Source organism: Betta splendens, chromosome 4 (assembly GCF_900634795.4).
Source record: "Betta splendens chromosome 4, fBetSpl5.4, whole genome shotgun sequence".
Taxonomy (NCBI): Eukaryota; Metazoa; Chordata; class Actinopteri; order Anabantiformes; family Osphronemidae; genus Betta; species Betta splendens.
The window spans coordinates 26,164,682-26,188,005 of NC_040884.2; the positions used below are offsets into that span (position 1 = coordinate 26,164,682).

The 23,324-nt window shown below is 48.8% G+C and overlaps 2 protein-coding genes across 3 annotated transcripts; both read left to right on the forward strand.

Annotated features, from left to right (window-relative positions):
* Window positions 1-378: 378 nt before the first annotated feature.
* On the forward strand, window positions 379-12,287 carry tjp3 (tight junction protein 3). The gene is made up of 30 exons (XM_029146299.3): window positions 379-761; window positions 3,336-3,392; window positions 3,806-3,930; window positions 4,002-4,104; window positions 4,196-4,475; window positions 4,561-4,664; window positions 4,773-4,962; window positions 5,112-5,181; window positions 5,289-5,386; window positions 5,493-5,589; window positions 5,702-5,884; window positions 5,989-6,092; window positions 6,177-6,261; window positions 6,868-6,956; window positions 7,092-7,185; window positions 7,896-7,984; window positions 8,059-8,128; window positions 8,241-8,317; window positions 8,418-8,481; window positions 8,563-8,719; window positions 9,030-9,138; window positions 9,225-9,444; window positions 9,520-9,725; window positions 9,810-9,905; window positions 9,996-10,075; window positions 10,156-10,366; window positions 10,482-10,582; window positions 10,665-11,201; window positions 11,326-11,384; window positions 11,478-12,287. The coding sequence occupies exons 1-30, from the start codon at window positions 498-500 to the stop codon at window positions 11,605-11,607; spliced, it is 4,149 nt and encodes a 1,382-aa protein (XP_029002132.1). The 5' UTR covers window positions 379-497; the 3' UTR covers window positions 11,608-12,287.
* Window positions 12,288-13,004: 717 nt separating this feature from the next.
* arhgap45b (Rho GTPase activating protein 45b) lies at window positions 13,005-23,303 on the forward strand. Of its 2 annotated transcripts, none has more exons than XM_029146007.3 (24): window positions 13,005-13,547; window positions 14,357-14,597; window positions 14,672-14,854; window positions 16,450-16,593; window positions 16,781-16,865; window positions 17,783-17,855; window positions 18,134-18,209; window positions 18,460-18,591; window positions 18,704-18,765; window positions 18,858-18,968; window positions 19,061-19,141; window positions 19,240-19,407; window positions 19,486-19,623; window positions 19,716-19,912; window positions 20,055-20,176; window positions 20,284-20,364; window positions 20,445-20,546; window positions 20,628-20,788; window positions 20,890-21,078; window positions 21,164-21,301; window positions 21,391-21,662; window positions 21,770-22,007; window positions 22,097-22,199; window positions 22,389-23,303. In XM_029146007.3, the coding sequence occupies exons 1-24, from the start codon at window positions 13,266-13,268 to the stop codon at window positions 22,838-22,840; spliced, it is 3,831 nt and encodes a 1,276-aa protein (XP_029001840.1). In that variant the 5' UTR covers window positions 13,005-13,265; the 3' UTR covers window positions 22,841-23,303. The 2 variants fall into 2 exon arrangements, with proteins under 2 accessions (XP_029001840.1, XP_029001841.1); XM_029146008.2 differs by lacking the exon at window positions 13,005-13,547 and adding an exon at window positions 13,611-14,033.
* Window positions 23,304-23,324: the final 21 nt, after the last annotated feature.

Genomic DNA, 23,324 nt, shown 5'->3' on the forward strand with positions numbered 1-23,324 from the left:
ACTGAGCTGAACTGGCGCAGGGAGCGATAGACTGGCTCATATTTGCATGGCTTTCTTTACATATCCAAGTTGAGTAGTGACACTGATACCGCCTTGGCTCGTGCGCAGATGTTCACGGTGAAAGACGTATCATCACGCCGCCGTTCTCTTCCCCCGATCCTGGAACACAGCAGAGTCTTTGTAGAAACCAGGGCATTTGACTCCGGACAAGCAGACCTATAGTGTAGTAAACACCCCTTCAATTATTAACAGCCCAGTGCTCTCATTCCCCGGACGTAACCATAGCAGCCAGCAGGCTGAAACCCAGCCAGCAACCTGGGACCTGCTGCTGCTGCTGCTGCTGCTGCTGCTGGGAGACCTTAACCAGGACACTCACCCACTGACAGAGGCTTTGACTGAGGAACCCAGCAGAACGGGAATAATTGAGGCTGGATGGAGGAATACCGTTTTGTCAATTGTACGTTTTATTTTTTTACACTTCAACTGATCACCGTTACATGTGCTCCTCCTGTGACCTCTGTGGATTATTTGCTGTCTGGGAGATAACGGCGGCGCTGAACGTTTGTGACCAGCTCTTACACGTCTGGAATTTTGTTGTCCGTATCAGTCGGAGCACTGAGTTTTATCAGCAGAAGATTTTAAAGGAGGAAAACCACTTTACAAGCACTGTTGTCGTCATGAACCTGAAGCAGCGAATTAAGCTACTGAAGCACTTTGGCTCGGTGCCGCCAGAGCCTCCGCCGCCTCTGCTGGTGGTGCCTGTAAGTGGATGCATACATGTAGAAGAGCGTTAAAGTGTCCGTGTTCTGACGCATTAATGTACCAGACATCAGTGGTCACTCCTGCAGTGGGGCTGTGATGCCTTTGTTTAATATAAAGAGAACCTATTACAGGGGTTATTGTATATTAACTGAAAGAATGTCACACATACTGTAAAGTAAAGTCATGCACTGACTGTTTCATTACCCGACTGACTTTTAAGGTTCTACCTCAAATGCTTAAACACACGACCTGCTGAACAGGGAAATGTCTAAACTTTGCATAAAAAGAAACCCAGTTTTGCATTGCAAAACTCAGTATAATTATAGTTCATATGGTCTTCTATAATAGAAAAATGTTCTCCTCCCTAGAGGTGGTGAGTTACACAGTACCCGGGATGAATTGTTCCTTTTTATTCACAATTTTCTACCTTCTGGGATTATTTTACATAGTTTGTGTTACTACCTTGGTCTGAGACAATGGGTTTTACTGTGTATTCAACTGTGGCGCTCCACCTTAACCCCATGTTTATCAAAGACAACCGGAGTGGGCAAAGGCTGGTAGGGGTGGAGCTCTGCAGGTGAGGTGGCTCTGAGATGCACACTGGTCATATTACACATAGTTTCAGCACGAGGGTCGGGTTTCCGCTGGACAGAGGCCACCGTCCGCTCTCGTGTGAGGACTGAGTGAACGGAGCTGGATGACGGAGGTCCGCGGCTGGTGTTGCCGTATGGAGCGTGTAGAGCTGGCTAATCATTGAGAGACGGAGGCCGCAGGTGTGTGAGATATCAGCTTAGATATCTCAGGGGAAAATGGAAGTACGGTTCAAAGACCAAACGGTAAGTGGGGCGGGAGCGGTCCACAGCAATGGGTTTCTAAGCGTGTAACCGCAGTATGACTGTCTGTCCTGCCTGGAAATCACTGCTTACAACTATACAAAGGACACACGTTCTAACTGATGTGTATAATTCATTTATTCTCTTCCTGTGGGACTTCACAGTTGAATTATATGACTTTATTTTGGATGTTCCACACAAAGGCTGGTGACTTTCTGATGACACTGCTCATGTAGCTGCTTCATCATGTCATCAAGTGACTGTGCTGTGATTCACTGTCATGAAACTACAATATAGGTCAGAGTCAGTTTATTGTTGTAACAAAGCTACTGAAGCTATTTTACTTTCTCACGGCCCTTTGGTTCGTACTGGTCAGTACTCACTGGTTTAATTAACCTTTTGCTTCAGTAATGGGCTGCTGTATGAAATAATTGTGGCACATCCTGGAATAATCAGGGAGCAGTGTCAGTTTGAGCTCAAGCACAAAAATCCACAGGCAGGTTTCATTGAAACAACCAGGTCAGACTGCGTTTCTCCTCCTCAGGTTTATCATTAACTTGGTCAAACAAAGCTGACTGGTTACAGGTCACACACCTGCACTTGAAGACTCGGCGGTGAGGTGATGTTTCTCTTATTTGCTTTAAACATACCAACTAAAGGTGGACTTTGCTTCTGTGCCTGGTACAGTATGTTTGGTTACTTGTCTGCATTCAGGGAGACGATTTGGTTTTGTGTTGCATCAGAACACGTCGGTGCCTTGAACAAACTACATTTTTGTATCACTTTATTACAGCAGCACGTCTTTGAGTCTGTGACCAGTGTAGCTGGCTTTACTTGTTTCTATTCCAACAGATCTCTTCCTTACTGACTAAATGCAGTCTCCTGCCAGTCATTTGTTTGCGTTGTTTTTGCACAAGTGCGAGTATGTGGAAAAATGCTAAACACGAGAGGCATGTAGTAGTGTATGTAGTGCAGCAGGTACAAGCCTGCAGTTTTGACTGTTGATGAGTTGTAAATTTCTGTCAGCATTGGAATAAAATGCTGGTTTTATATGGACACAAGTAAATTAATGTAGGTTTTGCAACAGTGGAAGAGTTATGAACTATTTTCCTCATGTTCAGCATCATTCAGTGGTATAAACAACACGTATTTAGTGTGACTTAGTGTGACAGTCTGTGTAGTTAAAGTTTTATGATCTCAAACTGAGAAGCATCAGATCTTAAACAAGGGACTCTACTTCACCTTTTCACTTCCACGTCCATTTGACTGTGACTGTTTACACAGAGTCAAACATAGATCTCATCTAGGTACTGGACTGTAGTTCACATTAAATTCAGTGTTTGTCTTACTGTACATATCATACATTAGCTGCAGTCATGTCAGTTTGTGTGCTTACTGAACCAGCTCTGCGTATTATTTGTTGTCAGCACTGCAGGGACAGTGGAAGACACACACACACACACACACACACACACACACACACACACACACACACACACACACACACACACCCACCCCGGGTAGCCCCTCCTCCATACCGGTCAGGCAGGATTGAGACAGGTGAGAGCATGCAAGAATCGAGTTCATCGCTCTCTCTCTGCTTGGCTCAAGCTCAGCTCTGCTTATTTTAAGAACTTGGATCATCTAGTAGGATTAAGAACCACTGTTTGATACTGTTCAACATTGATTTCCTTCTCATGTAATTCTTGTCTTGATTACTGTGTATGTTTTGTTTTCCAGAGACCAGCCATGGAGGAGATAACAATATGGGAGCAACACACAATAACACTGAACAAAGTAAGGAGTGTTAGTTTATCATCACATTCTGATGTTCTTTATTTCACATGATAATAGTCAGGGGTTAAATGTACTCATGTTTACTCTCAGCAGTCTTAACATGTGTGAAGTTCACCACAGACAGTGTTGGTACTGTGCTCAGTGGTCACACAAATAAAGTGTGAGTTTTTGTGGGGGATTTGACATGGCCGCTGCTTCAGACTTCCACGGCACAGACTCCAGCAGGAATTCAGACTGACACACCCTGGTGCCTCCGCACCATCGTGCCTCCTGTTGACCTCCTCTGGAATGTTCTTTATATCTCTCTACCGTATCTCCTACAGAGACTCACACTCCTATTTTCCTTTGATACTGTACATGTGCTGTCACTTATTATCTAAACCTTTTTTCCCCTTTAATTCTTTTAATTGCAGGATCCAAAACTGGGATTTGGTTTTGCCTTATCAGGAGGGAAGGACAAGCCCCATCCAGACACAGGAGACACAACTGTGGTGGTGTCAGACGTGCTGCCTAATGGACCAGCCAGCGGGCGCCTGTTGTAAGTTCACTGCAGGACCTTGTAAAAACGTCTGGAAAGCAACCGGACTCACGTCTGATTCCTTTGTGCAGCACTAAAGACCAGATCGTCATGGTCAACGGCGTGTCCATGGACAACGTCTACTCCAACTACACCATTCAGACCCTCAAGTCTTGCGGCAAGACTGCAAACATAGTGAGTATGCAACCGAGCAAGCAAACTGCTCCCCCCTTCGATGCATGAGCACTTCACATTACTCTGACCCACTCCGTCCTTCTGCCTCCAGACAGTGAAACGCCCTCGCAAGATCCAGATCCCAGTCAGCTCCAGACCCTCTCGGGCGGCCTCCCAGTCCAACCTGCTGGACCAGGACCCTCCCAGACGAACACGGCGCTACTCTGACGGCAGCGACAACAGAGACGGCGGCCGCTACCGCAGTTCCTCGCCCGATCACAATGGGCACACGAACACGCTGCCGATGTCGTCGGGCTACAAGAGGCTGCCACGCCAGGATGCTCCAGAGAAACCAATCAAAACCACTCTGGTGAAAAAGAAACTCTCAGACGGTAAGAAGAGTGTTTCTTACTGTATATAATCTAGAGTAAAATCCAGCTCCCGTCTTTTACTGAATTTACCTTGCTCTTTCTCCAGAGTACGGCCTGAAGCTGGGGAGTCAGATCTTTATCAAACACATGACAGACACAGGCCTAGCTGCAAGGGAAGGGACGCTGCAGGAGGGAGACCTCATTCTCAAGGTAAGAAAGTATAACCCACATAAGACTGGACGTCTTTTTAATGTACAACACAAATGAAGGAACACAATCTTTAATTTGTGCAAACCTCAATTTGTTTGCCTCGGCCAGATCAATGGCATCACAACAGAAAATCTGTCCTTACTGGAGACAAAGCACCTGGTGGAGAAGAGCAGAGGAAAGCTGACCATGACGGTGCTGAGGGACGACCGCAGGTTCCTGGTCAGCATCCCAGAGGTGGAGGACAGCCCCCCCAACAGCGAGGACGACGAGCGAAAAGACAGCAGCTCCGAGCTGGAGGGTGAGGGTTGATCTGTGTGACGAACCTATGTCAGGATCAACAAAACTGATAATGACATGGAAGATGAAGGAGAACCTAAATAATAATACAATTGAATCAAGAGGAAATTCTGGCCTGATTCTTTTTTTATTTTTCTGTGTCCTCGTCAGACATTTCAGATATTGACGTCCCCACTTACCGAGCGGCCCGTCAACCCACCAAGGAGAAACGAACACGAAGGTACATTCAACACTGGCTCCACCAGCTAATATAGATGCAACACATTATACAGTACGACGCTTCCATCTTTCTAAAATCACTGAAGAGATCTTGTCTTTTTAACCCAGAACCAGAGCTGAACCCCCAGTGTCCAAATCTCGGGACTCCTCACCTGTGCGCTCCACGTTGACCCGGCCTCCTGCCAAAGCCTACGCCCCTCGCCGAGGTCAGTGCAAGGCTCCTTCATGCTAGAGATGCTCACATGTCGACAACATGCTTTGGAAAAACTGCGAACACCATAATGATGTTTCCAACTTATTTCTTGTCTCTAGCTCCATCCGATTCGGAGTCTGACCGCAGCGCCTCGCCCCCTCCTGTCAGGAGAGAGAGGGAGAGTCCTGACACCAGGGATCAGCCCGGCAAATACAAGTCTGTGCAATCATTTTATTATGTTGACAAAGTAATGTATCGACGTTGTGACATTGTAAATGAATGTAAAAACCTTAGAAGTTGATAGATTTGTGTTTTTCTATTTCTGCAGGAGCCTCTCTGGAATGTCCGCTATCCCCAACCCCAGATCCTCTCCTGTGGCTCAGAACTGGACTGCTCCTCGTGCGCCCTCCTCCACCGCTCGGCCTCGTAGACCGGTGTCCGATTCAGACTCTGACCGCAGCCCTTCCCCTCATTCCAGACCAGAGAATGTTCGTGTAGACAACAGATACAAGTAAATTCAATATTTGATCAATTGCACAGGTTTAAAGTGGACTGTCACGTATCTTCCAATCTGAATGAAGATTTGAATATTTGTTGTTTTTTTTTTTCTCGTAGGGTTCTCCCTGATCTGCCTGCCCCAAGCCTGAAAGCCACTCCCATTCCTGTTCTCCAGCAGCAACTGCGAAGGGTCAACTCTCCTGTTAAAATCACCCCCCAAGGTCAGCACACAAAGGAAGCAAAGCAACGATCATGTTTCTATCAAGAACTATCATGAAATAACCTTCCCGCATTCAAATCTTTAGAATCCGAGTCTGAGTCGGACGACAGCTCAGCCCCTCCTCAGAGGCAGAGCACCACCTACAGCCAGGACTCTCTCAGCAGATACAGGTACAGATGAAGCTCTGCCCAACCTCCCAGCCCCCCACCCCCTCCCCCCCAAACCCATCAGGATCTCATCGACTGGAAAATGAGCAGACTGTTCAAGCCTCTGCAGTTATTAATCCTTCAAACATGTTATTATTTACCTTTTCAAGGTCTTAATCACCCTTTTGTGTGTTATTTTCCAATGATTTGGGCATTTTGTACCTTGAAACATTTTATTTTTTTGTTTGTTTGTTTTTAACTGTGTACCATCTGTGTTTGTGTTGACATTTTGTTAACCAGTGAAATAAAAGTGCCTTTCGCTGAACATGATCCTCTCCTGTAAGTGTTCATTACAAAGGACACGATTTAGTCAAGCAATGATGTTCAAATCAAACAAAAAAAGCAAACCAAATAATTCTACTGAGTGATATTTAATAAGTCACAAAAGCAGTAAACCATCAGAGAGAGCTTCTCAAACTACTACTAAGGTGAATATTCTCCATTTAAGTCTTACGCTCTCATCAATAATCATCATATTAGCCACAGGTCCCCCCTCTCTTCAGATGTAACTTAGATTTGTTGTCTTCCTCCTCCCTCACTCCCACCTCCCTCACTTCTCTTCTCTTCCAGGGTCCTTCCTGATGTTGCCCTGCAGCCTCACATAGCACCAATACAACAGCGCTCCTCCAGCATCACTGCCAGTAATCCACCTCAGAAAGGTGTGTGCATGAAGCCTGAGCTCAGAGAGCATCGTGAATTAGTCATGTACCTCTTTCCCTTAGTCTCTTCATAATGAACATATCCATGTCATCTATGTGTGCTTGATCAATGACAAAGTATGCTTTTCTTCTCAGTTCATTCAGATCCTGAGTCAGAGGCCAGTAATGAGTCCCCTCGCAGGGACTCTGTAGACAGGGGAAACTCCAAAACAGTCAACAACAGATACAGGTGAGGGTCAATTCACATCATCATGTCACAAATTGACTTTCCAACTTTCCAAGTTGCAGTGAGGTAACCGATTTTGTTCAAAGCTTAAAAAAAGTCCTAATGAAAGTTTCATAAGTGAATAAAATAGTTTTCTTTTACCAACAAACTATAAACCTGATCAGTAAGATAAATATACTTTAGCCAACACTGTTGACAATAAAGCTTCAATCTGTTGATAGTAGCCTCAGAATATGAGTCACTTGTGAAATATCTATAGCAATGTAGTTGTTGATAGTCAACTAAAATTCTTTTAAAACAATCGGTAAATAACAGACACTCAAAGCTTATTATTTCAGAGGAGTGTTCACAAATGTTCTAAAACATGCAGTGAATGTTGTGGACTAGAGCAGAATGAGTCCTGTGACAGCACACAGTGAGAAATGTTAATGCCCATTTAAACGTTGCATCACTGAGAGCCTGTGTAAAATGATCCTGACAGGAGATCCTGGTTCATTTACACTCATGCAAATGCACACACACACACACACAGAGGCACGTGACTGCTGTCTCACTGTAAACACCTGTGACTACTGTCTCACTGTAAACACCTGTGACTACGTAACGCTTTGCTTCCTCACTTTTGGTTCAGCAATCCTCCATTTCACATTTTGTTTGTCGCCTGATCGTTCCAAATCAGATAACAATTAACTGCATGCTTTTATTTCACTCAGAGATCTACCTGAGATGAGATCCACTTCAGTGGCTGTGAAGCAGGAGCCTCCTCGTCGGGCCCCGTCGCCCGTCAGACCCCCTCCTGATGGTTAGTTTCCTCGCTCGCGTCCTCGCCCTCTCGGCCTCTTAGCATCTGACAGGTGTTGTCTTCTGTCTGTTCAGATTCCTCGTCAGACGAGCTTTCTCATCTCAGGAGGTCTGGGAGCTCAGAGCGGGAGGACAACCGCCGCAGGTAAACAGCCATTTCATATGTAATATGGTTTTCCATCATCAGGGCTTTTGCTCTTTTACTACTATCCTTGTGTTTTTACTCGAGTGTGATCATGTTGATGTGTCTGCCTCAGTGTTCCTCGTGCTGCTAATGGACCTGGCACCCAACGGTCTGGGGTTTCAGTGAAGGGCAACATACCCCCCCTCTACTGTAAGGATCAGCAGCAGCAGTGACATGATCAAATCCAGTGAAAAATATTAAGCTCCACTTCTATTGGCTACTGAGTAATGAATGTCCACGTCTCTTCTAGCCAAGCCTGTAGAGGAGCCCCTCTACTCCTTACCCCCAGATTCCTACCCATCTTCCATCCCAGGGTGAGTGACGCTTAGTTGCTTTTTTGACGTGACATCACTTTATGAGGATGCTCAACGAAACCCGTTTGCCAACTCTCCCAGGTACAGCTCAGACATACAGAATGTGTCCTTTGTGAAGGAGGGCAGCGTGGGCTTGAGGCTCGTGGGCGGCAACGACGTCGGCATATTTGTAGGCGGAGTTCAGCCGAACAGCCCCGCGTACGGTCAGGGCATGAAGGAGGGAGACCAGATCCTGCAGGTGAGACAGAAGAATGGAGAATGAACACTTGAACCTGCAGAAGGGTCATGTGGAAAATCGCACTTCCACTGTTTGTTACTGGATGTCAGCTGATTTTCAAGATTGCGGAAAATTTCCATTAGTGAGCAAAAAAAACAAACAAAAAACAGTGTCGTCACCATAATACATTCAAAATCATTGTAGATCGCTGACTGTGAAGCTTAAGTAAACCTTTTTAAAGTTGAATAAAATTAAGAATGGAAAACTATTAAAATTGGCTGGAGGTCAAGTGTCCTAGTCCTCAAATTGTGCTCCCGCTTTTTTTGTACAGGTTAATAAAGTAGATTTTTCCCATTTCACGCGAGAAGAGGCGGCTAACTTCCTCCTGAACATCCAGAGTGGAGAGCGTGTGGACATCTGTACCCAGAACAAGATGGACCGTAAGTTTGTCCCCGAGAGTGAAGCAATGACAACTGAAGCTACTGTCTGTCAGTAAGAGCATTTTTGATTGTCTGCGCCTCCTCAGTTTATAAGAAGATCACAAAGTCCCACCTGGCCGACAACTTCTACATCCGCACCCACTTCGACCACGAATCCGAAGGCCCCATTGGCCTGAGCTTCACCAGAGGGGAGGTGTTCAGGGTGGTGGACACTATGCACCGTGGGAAGCTGGGCAGCTGGCTGGCCATCCGCATGGGCAACAACCTGCACGAGATGGACAAAGGCACCATCCCCAACCAGGCCAGGTCAGAATCAGGCCGGAAATGAGCTTTTATCTTAGAGCGGGCCAGCGTTATTGATCTCCTCTCTGTCTCCTGCAGAGCTGAGACTCTGGCCAGCATCGAGCAGACACAGCGTTCCTCTGTGGAGAAGCAGGTGTCAGGGCCCAGGGCTGAATTCTGGAAACTACGGGGGCTCCGAGGGAACAAAAAGAGTGAAAAAGCCCTCCGTCGGAGTCGCGACGACCTGCTGCAGCTCACCATCCAGGGCAAATATCCAGCCTACGAGAGAGTGCTGCTCAGAGAAGGTTCGCCTTCGCTCCTCTCACACACACACTCACACCTTGATGAGAACTGCAGTGTGTTTTAATACGAGTAAACTGTTCCTGCAGCTAATTTCAAACGGCCAATTGTCATCCTGGGTCCACTTAATGATATCGCCATGGAGAAGCTGGCCACAGAGATGCCCGATCAATACGAAGTGGCAGGTTGGGCATTGGTTTCTGTCTGTTCCGATCCTTGAGGTCAAAATTGCAAACGTTCACAACTGATATTGCTAAATGTGTGTTTTATGACAGAAATGGTCCCTCGCAGTGGAGGAGGGGAGAGCACCTCCACTGTTATTAAACTAGACACCGTGAGGAAAATAGCAGAGAAGGTAAAAATCACAGCTCAAGTTAGAAATGAAGAAAAAAAAGCATGACATTGATGTCTGTGCTCGTTTACTCTGTTTTCCAGGACAAGCACCCTCTGCTGGACATCACCCCCACTGCAGTGGAGAGGCTCAACTACATCCAGTACCATCCCATGGTGTTGTTCCTGGACCCCCACAGCCGCAAGGACGTCAAGGCCATGAGGCAGAAATACAGTCCCAAGTCCAACAAAAGCTCCCGGCGCCTTTACTCGCAGGCCGTCAAGATGAAGAAACAATACAACCAGCTCTTCTCAGGTAACGCCTCTGGTTCTTACTATATTTACTGTCTCTCTACTTGTCTCAGATGTTTTTTTCCTCAATAGTAGTTTTAAATTATTTCCCAACATTCTTGTCCTGATTTTCCCTCCAGCGAGTATTGACCTACAGCCCGGCTCAGACCTCTGGTATGAGAGTCTGAAAGATAAGATCCGCCACCAGCAGTCCAAACCAGTCTGGGTGTCTGAAGTCACGGTATGACACACACGTGACGAGCTGCTGTCTGGCATCTAACGGGCAGTCTGTTGCAAACTAACAATGTGTCCTGTCTGACCAGCTGGAGAGCGGTGGCGAGCAGGACCTGGACGCCCTGGACCAAACCCAGTCCGACTACCTCAGCGCTGCTAGTGACCTGGAGGACACCGACGGAGAGCCCTTCACTGACGGAGAGGCCTACACCGACAACGAGGACCTGGAAGAGGGTTACAGAGAAGCAGACCGGGTCCCGCGAGCTTTGGCCCGGTCGTCTGAGCCGGCCTCGGGGCACTACAGCCCCACCATGGACCCCGAACCTGCGGCCGACAGAGAAATCCCACCTCTTCTGCACGTGCCGGAACCCAGCTCTGCCCGCCAGGACAGTTACAGTCCGCATCACAGCACGGCGGACGAGGAGGATCCGTCTCAGCGCAGTTTTACAGACTCGGACTTCAGCGCTCTTGATGCGCTTGCTCCCACGAATACGTCAGACGGACCTCCAGATTTTGTAGCCCCTAACCCCCCCATGGGGCACTCTGTGGATGAGCCTTCATATGCTAAGGCACCCGTGAGCCCACAACAAGCCAGCCTGTCTACTATTGAGGAGCGATTACAGCAGGTATAGAAAAGTTTTTAAATCCACTACTTTACAGTTGAATCTGCAATGGTAGAAAGCATCAGCCTGAGTTTGGCGTGGTGCCTACAGCAAACCATAACCACTGTATTCCCTATTGCATTTCCAGGCTCGCTCAGCAGAGGCACAAGCTCAGCCCGAAGAGAGGAAAGGCCCTCAGTTTATCGTGTAAGTGTCTTTAGCTTTCTGTCTCACACTATGCAGTAATTACATCTTCTATAATGACTTTTATAAGTAAGTGTATCTTCTGCCCCGCTATAGGCTAGCGCATCATCACCAAGCAGTTCAGTTCAGACGCACACAAATCCAAGGCAGCGACAGCTCTGAGGAGGAAGAGGAGGACGCGGATGAAACGGATGACATCGAATGGGGACCAGCGACGGAACTGTAGACACTCCGAGGACTCGAACCCGAGGCAGTGACGCTATTTCACTGAGAAACTCTCGCTTGGTGCATTAACTTTACACATTTGTATTCAGACGTCGTATCTGAAGATGTAGTTTGTCCGACACTGAATGTTGGAAGTGTTTTTTCCCAAAGCTTTGGTGGTCCAAGTGCCTGACTTCTTTTTTTATTTAACAATCTTCTGCTACAGTAAATAAATCAGTTTGCCCTTTGTTACTGCTGATGTATGTAGCATATAAATAATTTCAATGTGTCTCTTTGAGAATATGTCAAATTAAAAAAATTTTGGATTGCCTCAAACTTTTTCTACATTACAGGTTTTTTAGTCAAAATGGGTTTTTTCAATAATAAAAAGTTTCAGCGTGTTTGCTAACATAAAATGTTATGTGAAAATGTTTATTCTTCAAAGGAACAGTGAAGGTTTGATGTGTGTGTGTGTGTGTGCGTGTGTTTGCGCTAATAATGGTGACATTGAACTGTGAGTAAACTTGTTTCCCTGTACTAACTCCTGTTGCCAGTACAGTAAACTAATTTGTAAAAAAAACTACACTAAAAACTAGGAACAATGTAAACAAACATGAGTTGTAACAGTCGTGATCTTGTGTCGTGGGCCTGTGTGAAAAGATATTTTTATAATAACTTCATTAAATTTATTTAAAAAAGTGATGTTGTGCTTTGATGGTGCGTATTTAATGTGTGTGTAATCGATCCATCAAGGGGAGGGTGATTGTGATTGGGACTAATCCATGGTCTGGTCCCAGACTGCAGAGCAACCACATGCACAGACTTTAGTGTTTATGGCACGAAAAACTTCCTTAACTACTTCAAAGCTGGTTTAATTATAAAGGCAATAATATGATTTATTGTTGCTCCTTTTAAATCACGCTCTTAACTTAAAAATAATGTAAAATATGAAATTATTAAAAGCCATAAATACCTATTATATCTATATATATCAGAATGAAAAAACTCAAAGGAAAATTGTTGAATACAAATATTTATGGTTTAAATGTTTCAGTAAATTATTACTTAAACTATGAATGTATGTAGTAAAAAATATTTAAATGATGCAATCATTGAAGTTTTAGTTTTCTTTTCTTTGGTTTGAATCGAATCATAGTTGGTAGGTTTCTTTTATCATAATTACACCACAAAATCAAATTTACATATGTGACTGTCACTGTGAATCTTCCCTATCGCGTCAATCATGGCCTGCAGCTACACTTCATGTCGTTTGATGGACTCAGACCCTCCGCTAGAGGCGTGCGCTGTTTGTGGCCTGATCGCCGCAGTCCCGTCCCTGCGTTAAGGGAAACGTCGTTATGGTCATTTAATGTGTGCGGCAGGTGCTGGGACGCATGAAAAGCTGCGGGTCACATGGTGGAAACACACGTGCGTCAGGATGAGCTGATTGCTGTGAGACGCGGCAACAAGGGCCCGGTCCGTTTGCGCCAGGACGCAGTTAGCGCTGACGTGCGTTTAAATGTAGGCAAACGCCGTTGAGTTTGGCGCAAACACCGTCCAACGTCCTCAAACTTAGCGCCTCTTGAGGAAACTGCAGGCGCACGCAGAGCGGATGCCGGGCGCGCACGGACGGTTTGCGGTGAGCCGTGTCTCTGCGTGTCAGTGAGCCTGCGCGGCTCGATGTGCGACAGCAGCAGCAGGAGGAGGAAGACAGACAGACAGCTACCGAGGCTGACGGTCGGCCTGGATGGCACCGAGCTCCCGCTGAGCGCGAGCGGCACAGCACCCAAGTGGCGAGTCGGGGGGTGGGTGGGGGGTCTGTACGTGAAACTCAAAGAAGTCGGGATGGACGGAAAGGGCACGCTGAAGATGTTCAGGAAGAAGCGGGAGCTCATCAAGACGCCCTCCATCTCGAAGAAGAGCCGAGCAGGAAGCCCGGGGCCGCAGAGCGGCGCGTCGACGGTGAGTAGTCCCTGTGCGCGCGCGCGCGCGTGTGCGTGTGCGGCGTCAGACGACCTGTAGGGGACAGTTGAGAGAGCGGGCTGTGGAACCAGGGGCGACCGTGTGTGTGTGTGTGTGTGTGCAGATATAGACACCGTGCTGTCTAGTGTACAACTTTGATTTGTATGGTTGCGATGCAGAACGTGCGCGCGAGTGCGCGCGAGTGCGCCCAGGCTCGTAGGAAGTACGTGTACTGAGGCTTTCCACCGCTGGAGCCATAGCAGGCTGCTGTGAGTGTGTGTGTGTGTTCACGCCAGAAATTGTGAGATTGTGAGATCTGTTGGACGAGCGGGCGGGCGCGCGGCCACAATGGGCACGGAGCGTTAGAACATGCTGAAGCGAGGCGGCAAGAGCAGCTACAACCCGTACGCCACGGGTCAGAGGGTGAAGAAGGGCAAGGAGCGGCTGGACATCCTGCCCAGCAAGCACAGCATATGGCTCAAACAGGTACGTGTTCTGAGCCGCGACCGGGCCCAGAAACCCGCTGGACGCGAGCAAAACGCACCCCGTCTGTGTTCGAGGTAGAGGTTTAGGTGGGAAAGTGTGTAAAAGCGCTCTTGTTCGGGTAAATGGCGTTCCTGTAACTCTGCACTGGCTTCACCACACCCGTCCTCGGCGTGGAGCGAGGAAGTGTTACACAACGCCGCACAGGATCTTGTGCAAGTCTCCGTGTGCGTGTTTACCAACAAGCGTCGCATTCGAGCGCGCCGTCTTTCCTTGCCCGGCGTGACCCTGCTCTCCCTCTGCTCCCTGTACTCCCTCCCCCTCAGCTGTCCATCCTCCCGGAGCAGCCCCGTAAAGATGGCGGCGACGCGGCGCTCTCCTCCTCCCCGTCCTCCGTGTCCTCCTCCTCGCTGCTCACCCCGACCTCCGCCGGGCTCCTGGACCCGTCCGCGTCCTGCCCCGGCACTCCCAGCATGCAGCACGGCAAGATGGCGGGCGTGGGCTGCCCGTCGCCCGTCGCCACCCTGAAGAGGCCCACGGCCCTGAGCCGCCACGCCAGCGCCGCAGGTCAGTCAGCCTCGAAGGGCCTAAAGACGCGTGGCTGTGGTTCCACCTGCTCAGGGTGCCCTTTGTGTCCGCAGGGCTCCCGCTCCAGTCCTGGGTGTTCACTAAAGGCCAGGGCAGAGGGGCGCTGATCCCGAGCCCGGCGTCGGAGGGTCCGGAGAGCACGGTCATCGAGGTGGAGGACATCCCGGCCCTGCTGAGGGACGTGGCCCGCTTCGCCGAGGCGGTGGACAAGCTGAAGGACGTGGTGCTGGCTGAAGGTAACGTGTCCCAGCTGATGGGGGGGGGGGGTCTGTGGTGATGCTGGTAAAATGTAGGAGCCAAGGTTGTTGGCGATCTTTGCCTGCAGCATTCAAACACCGATGGGTCTGAGGGAACCTGTGGCTGTTCTCACTGCTGGGGGGAGTTTTCAGCTTGCCGCCTTTAGAAGCGCGTCACCGTTTTCATCATGTGTCACTGTCTGCGTGTACGTGTAGGTTTGCGTCGTGCTGCTGTTCAGGCAGAACAATACTGTTTGGCCTCGCTCTTCCCCTTTTGTGTCGCACGCTCCACTCCAGCAGAGGCCGTGTGCGCGTGTCTGTGCGCGTGCGCGCGCATGTCTCGGCTTCCTCTCTCCAAATGAAGGGCTGTGCTTCCGCTGCACCCACAGACTCGACCGCAGCCTTGTCTCCTGCAGGAAGCCGGCTTCGTGTTTACAGCCGCCATCGCGGCTCAAAGAGGCGAACACCTGCACGGCGCCGTCCGCGTGGAGCCGCGGGCTCAGCGAGCGATCGTCAAAATGTCGCTCTCTAAACAGGAAGTCGTGAAGGACGGCCTCTGACAGGACTTCCTCGTCTGATAGGTCGCCTGGTCGCCGTGGCGATGCGCCGCCTCCTCCTAATCAGTGGCTCAATCAGAGTCTCGGCCTCGTGGCCTCTCCACCGTCGCACACACAGCGCCTTTCGCTGCTCTGGGTCTCTGTCCTGCTGCTTCTCTGACGTTCAAGCCCAGCGTGAGTGTGCGGCAGACGAACGCAGGCCCAGCTTCAGTTTCTAATCTCGGTGAACAACAGCAACGACCACATCCTCTCTGGCACAAACACTTCTCATTGACTAACACTGACACATTTTCAGACCTGGAACCTGTTGAGTCCCGTGTTCTTTGTGAGTTGGAGCGTGAGGTTGCAGCATTGGACAGTTCAACGTTAACAAAGTCATTGTGTGTGAGGAGGACGTGAGGCTGCAGGTTTCTCACCACCGATACCAAAGTGGAGTCTGTCTGACACGCTGACGTTTGCCTGCTGTCTTCACCACAGTCCTGACTGTCGACTTCACCTGAAGCAACAGCACAGACAGTGTAGTGACTTGTACTAAATCTGTTTACGGGCTCTGACGGCGAACGAATCAAAGGTTCAGAAAAGGAACCCGCTCACGTTCATCTTCAATCAGCATCACAATGATAAAGCTAAATCTAGTAAACTTCAAAAAAAAGACATTTTTTACAGTAATTGTTTTCTACTCTGTTTGGCCCAATGTTACCAATAGAACGCATGAAGTGAAGTTGTTAGTTGTTAATGTGACATTTGGGGAATTATAACTTCTCCATAATTTAGGATGTTCCTGGGGTTTTAGGAGTGAATGGTAACTTCCTGAAGGTCCAAGAATGAAAGAAAGAATACAACACAAAAGAACACTGATTGCTCAAATAGCATGCAGCCTTGGACACAGCTGGGCTTTTCCCTTGTTCAAACAGCTGTACGAAGGGGTTAAGCCACAATAGATGTTTGAGAGAATTTTAACCTTCTTTTGTTCTGCTATGGAAATAGAAGAGCCTCTGATTCCAGGCTCATGTGTTTGTCATTTCTTCACTCATCCAGGTAAAAAGGAGAGCCAGCGACCTGTGGCCCATGAATGCTTGGGAGAGGTCCTGCGAGTGCTGCGTCAGGTCATCAATACATACCCTCTCCTCAACACCGTGGAGATCCTTACTGCTGCTGGCAAACTCATATCCAAGGTCAAAGGTCAGTGAAGACTCACAGGAGTCAGAAAAGAAACGTATGTAGAAAGAAGAAATGTTTAAAGGTTTAGTAAGAATTTGACATTAACCCAGTGTGCAACTGCGGATGTGTGGGTGGGCTTGATCAGCTGCCTGGTCCTGAATACAACTGAAACCTCGACCTCCACGCATGCGTGGATGTGATTGTGCAGGTTTCCACTATGAGGCCAGTAACGAAGCAGACAAGAAGGACTTTGAGAAAGCCATTGAAACCATCGCAGTTGCTTTTAGCGGCAAGTAAGTATCTGGTACACTTTGATTTAATGTCAGATATAGTGGTATTTATCAGTGTCGCTCCAAACGACCTGTTGGTGGAATTGATGTGTCCAGATGTGCATTATCTCCCTCACAGATGAGTGGAAATTCAGTTACTGTTGTTGCCTATAACACAGTCTGTTGTTGGGAATGAGAGCGAGAGAGAAGTGCACTGATGGTGACACATTTGCATCAGGCAGAGCAGAAAACAGGAAGTGGTTTTTCTTTTTCTACCTTATGACACAAAACCAAACCTTGAAAATGTTGTTCACTACCTGACTGAACGAGCAGAGGGCTGCGAAGGCTCACGCTCTGTCACCATTCATGTCAGTAGCACAGCATTTGAGACGCCTAAGAGCAGAGAGGAGATAAATGTGTGGTTTTCTAACATGACCTTTTTTTTCCTGAGCATTTTGACCTTTCAAACGAGGAGTCACCCCAGAGTAAAGCTGTTTCCCTGTGAGTAGTATCTCGCACCAGCAGCCTTTTGGCGTCATTTCAGGGTTTAGACATCTGTCAGAGCTTCAGGAGGAAGTGAGCTGGCAGAGACAGTTGAAATCTGCCTGACAAGTCTGTTTCCTCATTCTGTGTCATGCGCTCAAATATGGACCTAAAGCTAAAGCCTGAATCTTAGAGGAATTTTAGTGGTTAAGGAATTAGTTGAAGTCATCCTGTACATTATCAAAATAGTGACGATCTAAACCTAATGGACACAAATATCCATTTTAAACCTGGTTTTGATCACTTCCAGCTCTAAAGGTTTCCTACTGTATAATCGCCCGTTTCTTTGCCTGTTTTTTCAGTCTCCGCTCTTAAAATGGGCTCGTCGCATCCCATCAGGTGACGCCCGTCTCGAACGCATCCACTTGTTTGTGCTGACGTTGTGTCTGTTTCCTCAGTGTGTCTGAGCTGCTGATGGGGGAGTTGGACAGCAGCACGCTGCTCTCTCTGCTGCCCACTGAGAAGAGCAGGGTGAGTGAATGCTATTGACCACCAGGACTAGTGAGGCTACTGTATAATTTATAATTCCTATAAACTAGAGACAAGGTTGCCATGACAACACAATCTATGTACAGCAACATCAGTGTCCCCTTAGTGATGAATAGGAAAAAATAAATAATCTTGAGTGTTCATCAACCGTTACGTGGAATCTCAGTTAAAGATCATCTCTTCCCCTTCATTGGGAAATTTTATTCGTCGATGGCGAGCTTTGATGCGTGTTTCACTAATGACTCATCTTTGTGCTGCAGTCGATGGAGAACTTGTACACCGCAACGAGCCAGGGAGCAGACGGCAGCCAGTTCAGGAGTGACCTGCAGGACGTGGGTAGGCAGCTCCTTCACTGACCTCATGAAGGCCACTGGTGACGCTGCGGCACCGCTGCCCTTGTGTTTGCCCTCATCTCATGTGCATTTGTACTGTGTCACCTGTGTTAGAAGGTACAGTAGGAAAACGCCGGGAGGTGAAACACAGCAGATGGTTATCCCCATATTAAGAGACGGGGTATTTCCTTAGTGATGAAACTGTCACACAGTCATCAGTGGTTGCCGTGGTAACAGATTGTGTTGACGTGTAGGCCGGGGCGAGGAAGTGGACGTGATCCTCCAGCGCAGTGAGGGAGGAGTGGACTCTGCTCTGCTCTACGCCAAGACCATCGCCAAGTACATGAAGGACCTGATCAGCTACGTGGAGAAGAGGTTTTCCCTGGGTCAGCATCACAGCCAGTACAACTGCAATTGACTTACTGAGAATGTTCCTTTACCTGAATCCACAGTGGCTGCTTTATGCTGCTAATTGACCGTTTCCTTCTATTTTACCAGAGACTGAGTTCTGCAAAGGCATCCAGAAGCTATACCAGTCCTGCAAACACAGCATAACGCATGTAAACCCAGCCTTGGCTCTTTACAGCAGATGATTTGTCTCTCTGTGCTGGTTGAATGTCAAACCTTACCGTGTCCCGTTTCCTCCGTCCAGCCACACATGCCTCTGTTCTCCATCTACTCTCTGGCTCTGGAGCAGGACCAGGAGCAGTGCGCGGGGCTGTATCAGGCCAGCACCACCCTGCACCTCCAGACCTTCATTCAGGTGAACGCTTCACCCTCTGCTTTATGGGACCTCTCCATTTTTGCCCGCACACTTTGTATTGACCTGTGGGTCGGTCGCTTTCTTCTCCGCAGCCTCTGACGCAGCGCAAGCAGGAACACGAGAAGAGACGGAAGGAGATCAAGGAACACTGGATTCGAGCCAAACGAAGACTGGTATGACGCCGCGTTCTGCACATCATGTGTCAGCTACTTTTTCTTCCCATGCGCCCAGTGGAGACTGACCGGAGCAGAACGTGTGCGCCTTTGATTAGATGGAGTGTGAGGTGAACCTGCGGAAGGCGAAGCAGGCCTACACGACCCGCTGCGAGGAGTACGACAAGGCCAAAACGGCGGCCTGCAGAGCCGAGGAGGAGGGCGGAGGCTCCACGGCCAAGTCTGTGGAGAAGAAGAAGCGGCTGGAGGAGGAGGCTCGCAACAAGGTTTCCACCAGTACATTGAAACCGCGTTTATCTGCACTGGTCAGACATAGATACACAGCAACTGAACCGTGTGTGCAGGCGGATGAGGCCGAGGCCACCTACCGGACGTGCATAGCAGACGCCACCGCTCAGCAGCTGGAGCTGGAGCACACCAAGGTCACGGTGCTGAGGCAGCTGCAGGACGTGATCAAACAGAGCGACCAGACCCTGCGCTCGGTCAGAGGACTCGCAAGCGCACGCACGCACGCACGCACGCATGCGCTCGCTGCCTGTCTGTCTAACTCGTGCCTTTGTTGTTCGGACGCCAGGCCACCATCTCCTACTACCAGCTGATGCACATGCAGACCGTGGCCCTGCCCGTCCACTACCAGACTCTGTGTGAGAGCAGCAAGCTGTACGACCCGGGCCAGCAGTACGCCGCCCACGTCCGCGACCTGCAGCTCCCAGAGCAGCCCAGCGTCCACTACACCTTCGAGACCTATTCCCCGTCCAGCTCGTCTTCCCAGTAAGAGCTCCAGGTTCTTAAATGCAACCTCAAACGATGCTGTGGAGGGACATGATGAGTCCGTTTGTGAGCTTATGTGGCGCCTTCGTTTCTCACTGTTATGATTGCTACAGCATCTGCCTAACTTCATAATGTGTTACAGCCTTGGTCACAGACCCAGGAACGACAGTTTTAACACGGAGCAGACGAGCCATTCGGACAGTCCGGCCTCCGCTGTGGATGCGGCAGCTGCCGACAACAAGGAGGCAGAGGTTCAGCGCAAGAGTGAGCGAAGTCTGCTCTAAATGCAGAATAGGTCCACAAATAGACTGATTGGAGCATCATACTGGTTGGAAGTATTTCTAAGGTGCTTTTAATGCTGCTGTCCACAGGGCAGGGACACAAATCATGGGGTTCAACTGTGAGCGACGACAGCGTTGGGGTGGATGGAGAGTCTCCTACTGCCAGCACAAGTAAGCAGCAAACTCTAAGTACGGTGAAAAAGCCGAGCGCTTTTAAAACCCAACGTGTTTAAACTGCGCTTTCATCACAGGCGACATCAGCAAAATAGCTCGGACGTCGTCCACTGGAACCATGTCCTCCAACGAGGACGCAGATGAGAAAGACGGGAACGTGTCGTCGTTTGAGTCTCCAAGTACGATCGCTACTCCGTCTGTTTAACCACAAGCGATCAGTGTTTTGCGTCGTGAACGCGTCCACGTTTTTCCTCCCACAGACATTAACGGCATGGATCCCGACGTGGTGTCCAACCGGCAGTTCCGCAACATCGGCCTCTCCAAAGCCGCCCAGACCCACCGGCTGAGGAAGCTGCGCACTCCTGCAAAGTGCCGCGAGTGTGACAGCTACGTCTACTTCCAGGGGGCCGAGTGTGAGGAGGTGAGCTCCTCGTCTCCGCGTGAGAGGCTTGTCTGTCGGTCTGATCTGTGACATGTACGGAGGGAAACCTCGCTCTCTGCTCTGCTCTGCTCTGCCCTCAGTGTTTCCTGGCCTGCCACAAGCGCTGCCTGGAGACGCTGGCCATCCAGTGCGGCCATAAGAAGCTGCAGGGCCGTCTGCAGCTGTTCGGCAGGGACTTCTCCCAGGTGGCCAGCTGTGCCAGCGACGGCATCCCCTTCATCATCACCAAGTGCATCTCTGAGATCGAGAGACGGGCGCTGAAGATGAAGGTGAGAATGCGCCGAGTGATTGCCCTCTGTCTCAGAAGCAAAGTGGGAACCTTTTTGAGCATGAAGCGCCGCGTCCTTCTTGCAGGGCATCTACAGGGTGAACGGGGTGAAGACCCGGGTTGAGAAACTGTGTCAGGCCTTTGAGAACGGCAAGGAGCTGGTGGAGCTGTCCCAGTGTTCACCACACGACATCAGCAATGTCCTCAAGCTTTACCTCAGACAGGTACGTAGCATCTGCCAGTGGACCTGTTTATGGTGATTTGCTGTGTTCATGACTAATCAGACACTTGTTGTCTTTTCTTCTATTCCAAGCTGCCAGAGCCCATTCTACCTTTCCGCTTGTACAACAGCCTGATGGGTTTGGCCAAAGAGAGTCTACATAGTGACAGCAACGTGCCAGAGGCAGAAGAGTCCGAGTCCAACAGTAATAACCCAACAGTGGTCAGGGGCCCAGAGCTGGTGGACCTGGGCCCCGAAACGGACCCAGAAGTCCTGGTCCTGGTGGACAAGCTGGTGGAGCTTCTTAAGGAGCTGCCCAAGACCAACCTCGCCACGCTGCGCTACATCATCCGTCACCTTCGGAAGTTAGTGATGTGAAACAGAAGCCTGAATAAACGGAGGGCTGGGTTGTGTTGAATCATCCTCTGGCCCTGATTGTTACCTGAGCCTTTACCTACGTTTGTCCTTCCAGGATCGCAGAACTGGAGGAGGACAACAAGATGAGTGCCAGCAACTTGGGCATTGTGTTTGGGCCTTCGCTGATGCGTCCACGTCCAACCGGCGCCACGATATCCCTCTCATCCCTGGTTGATTACCCCCACCAGGCGCGCATCATGGAGGCCTTGATAGTCTTCTATTCATCCATATTCCAGTCTAAATCGGCTCAGTCCAGTAAGACCAGCCGCACTGCTTCCACCTCCACTCAGCAGGTAGCGGTTTGTCCATATACAACAGAAAATGTCTTAATGAGAGATGTATTTGATTTCTAACCCCTCATTCCTGCCCCCTGCTGGTTCAGGGCAGTACTGTAGATGATAAGATGGGCTCTGCTGACGTAGAGGACAATGGAGCCAGAGAGGAGCAAAATAAACCAGACTCTGATAAGACAGAAGAGGGATGTGGTAAGTTATTCAAAATGGATGCAAACTACCTTCATGGTGACTTCCTCTTTTTCTTTTCAGCTTCTGCCCAATTCCAATTGTTTGAAGTTGGTGGAACCAGTTTACTTAAAAAATGTGGATCTTTCTAAAATGTAGCATTTAATGGCATGTACTGTACCAGTCTGACTTGTCCTATTTATTTTTCTACAGAGAGTTCTCTGGGGTCACTGGGTTCCAGTGAGCAGCTTCCAGACTCCGATTCAGAGCTGGATGAAAGCAGCCAGAGGACAGCGAGCACTCGCTTCCTGATGAAGCAGGAGAGTGAGGTGAGCATAGACGAAGACCAGCTGAGCTACAGGGACAGTCTGGACCTGTCCAGCCACGAAGCCCACACAGACCCAGAGCAGGATACTGACCAGGACCAAGTCAAACCAGAGGTAGAAGAACCTCCCGCCCTGCCAGACAACGGGCCCCCAGACGACATCACAGGGGCAGAGGAGGAGCTGAGCATCTCTCTGGCTGAGCTCAATGTGAATCAGTCAAACAACAACAACTACCCCAGTTCACCTAGTTTAAGTCTGTCTGGGCATCCACTGGCACGCCTGTCTGGGAAGAAGTTACAGCTGACTAAAAACCGGGACAGTGAGCCTGAGTTTGTCTAATATCAAAATAATAGTCTGAGAGATTAAGTGAAGCGTCAGCATTTGGCGTTTATGCATTACAATCCAGGAACGGCTAAATCTGAATGAGATATTTTATGTACTTTATGATTGAAGTTTTTTTTTCTACGGTTTGCGTCTGCATTTTTAGTCTTACAGTGAAAACCTCTGCACGCTTAGTCTATGATGCAATTGTTTCTAACATTTTACCATGTTTAACTCAGATTGTGCAGTTTCTATTTTAAATGTTTTTCCTTTTATTGCTTTTATAATCCAGAGGAAAAACTGGAGCACATCAGAATGTGTACCATTAAAAACCTCTGAGCAAATTTTTTAAAGTGCTGCTGGGTTTATATCAGCACTAAAACAAAAATAAATTTATAATTTTCTTATAAATGTCATCTGTTTTGCTTTTATGGATGTCTGGTCTATTTTAATAAAAATTTATTTCAATTGTTTCATCTTATTTGTGCCTTGCCTTTCTGTT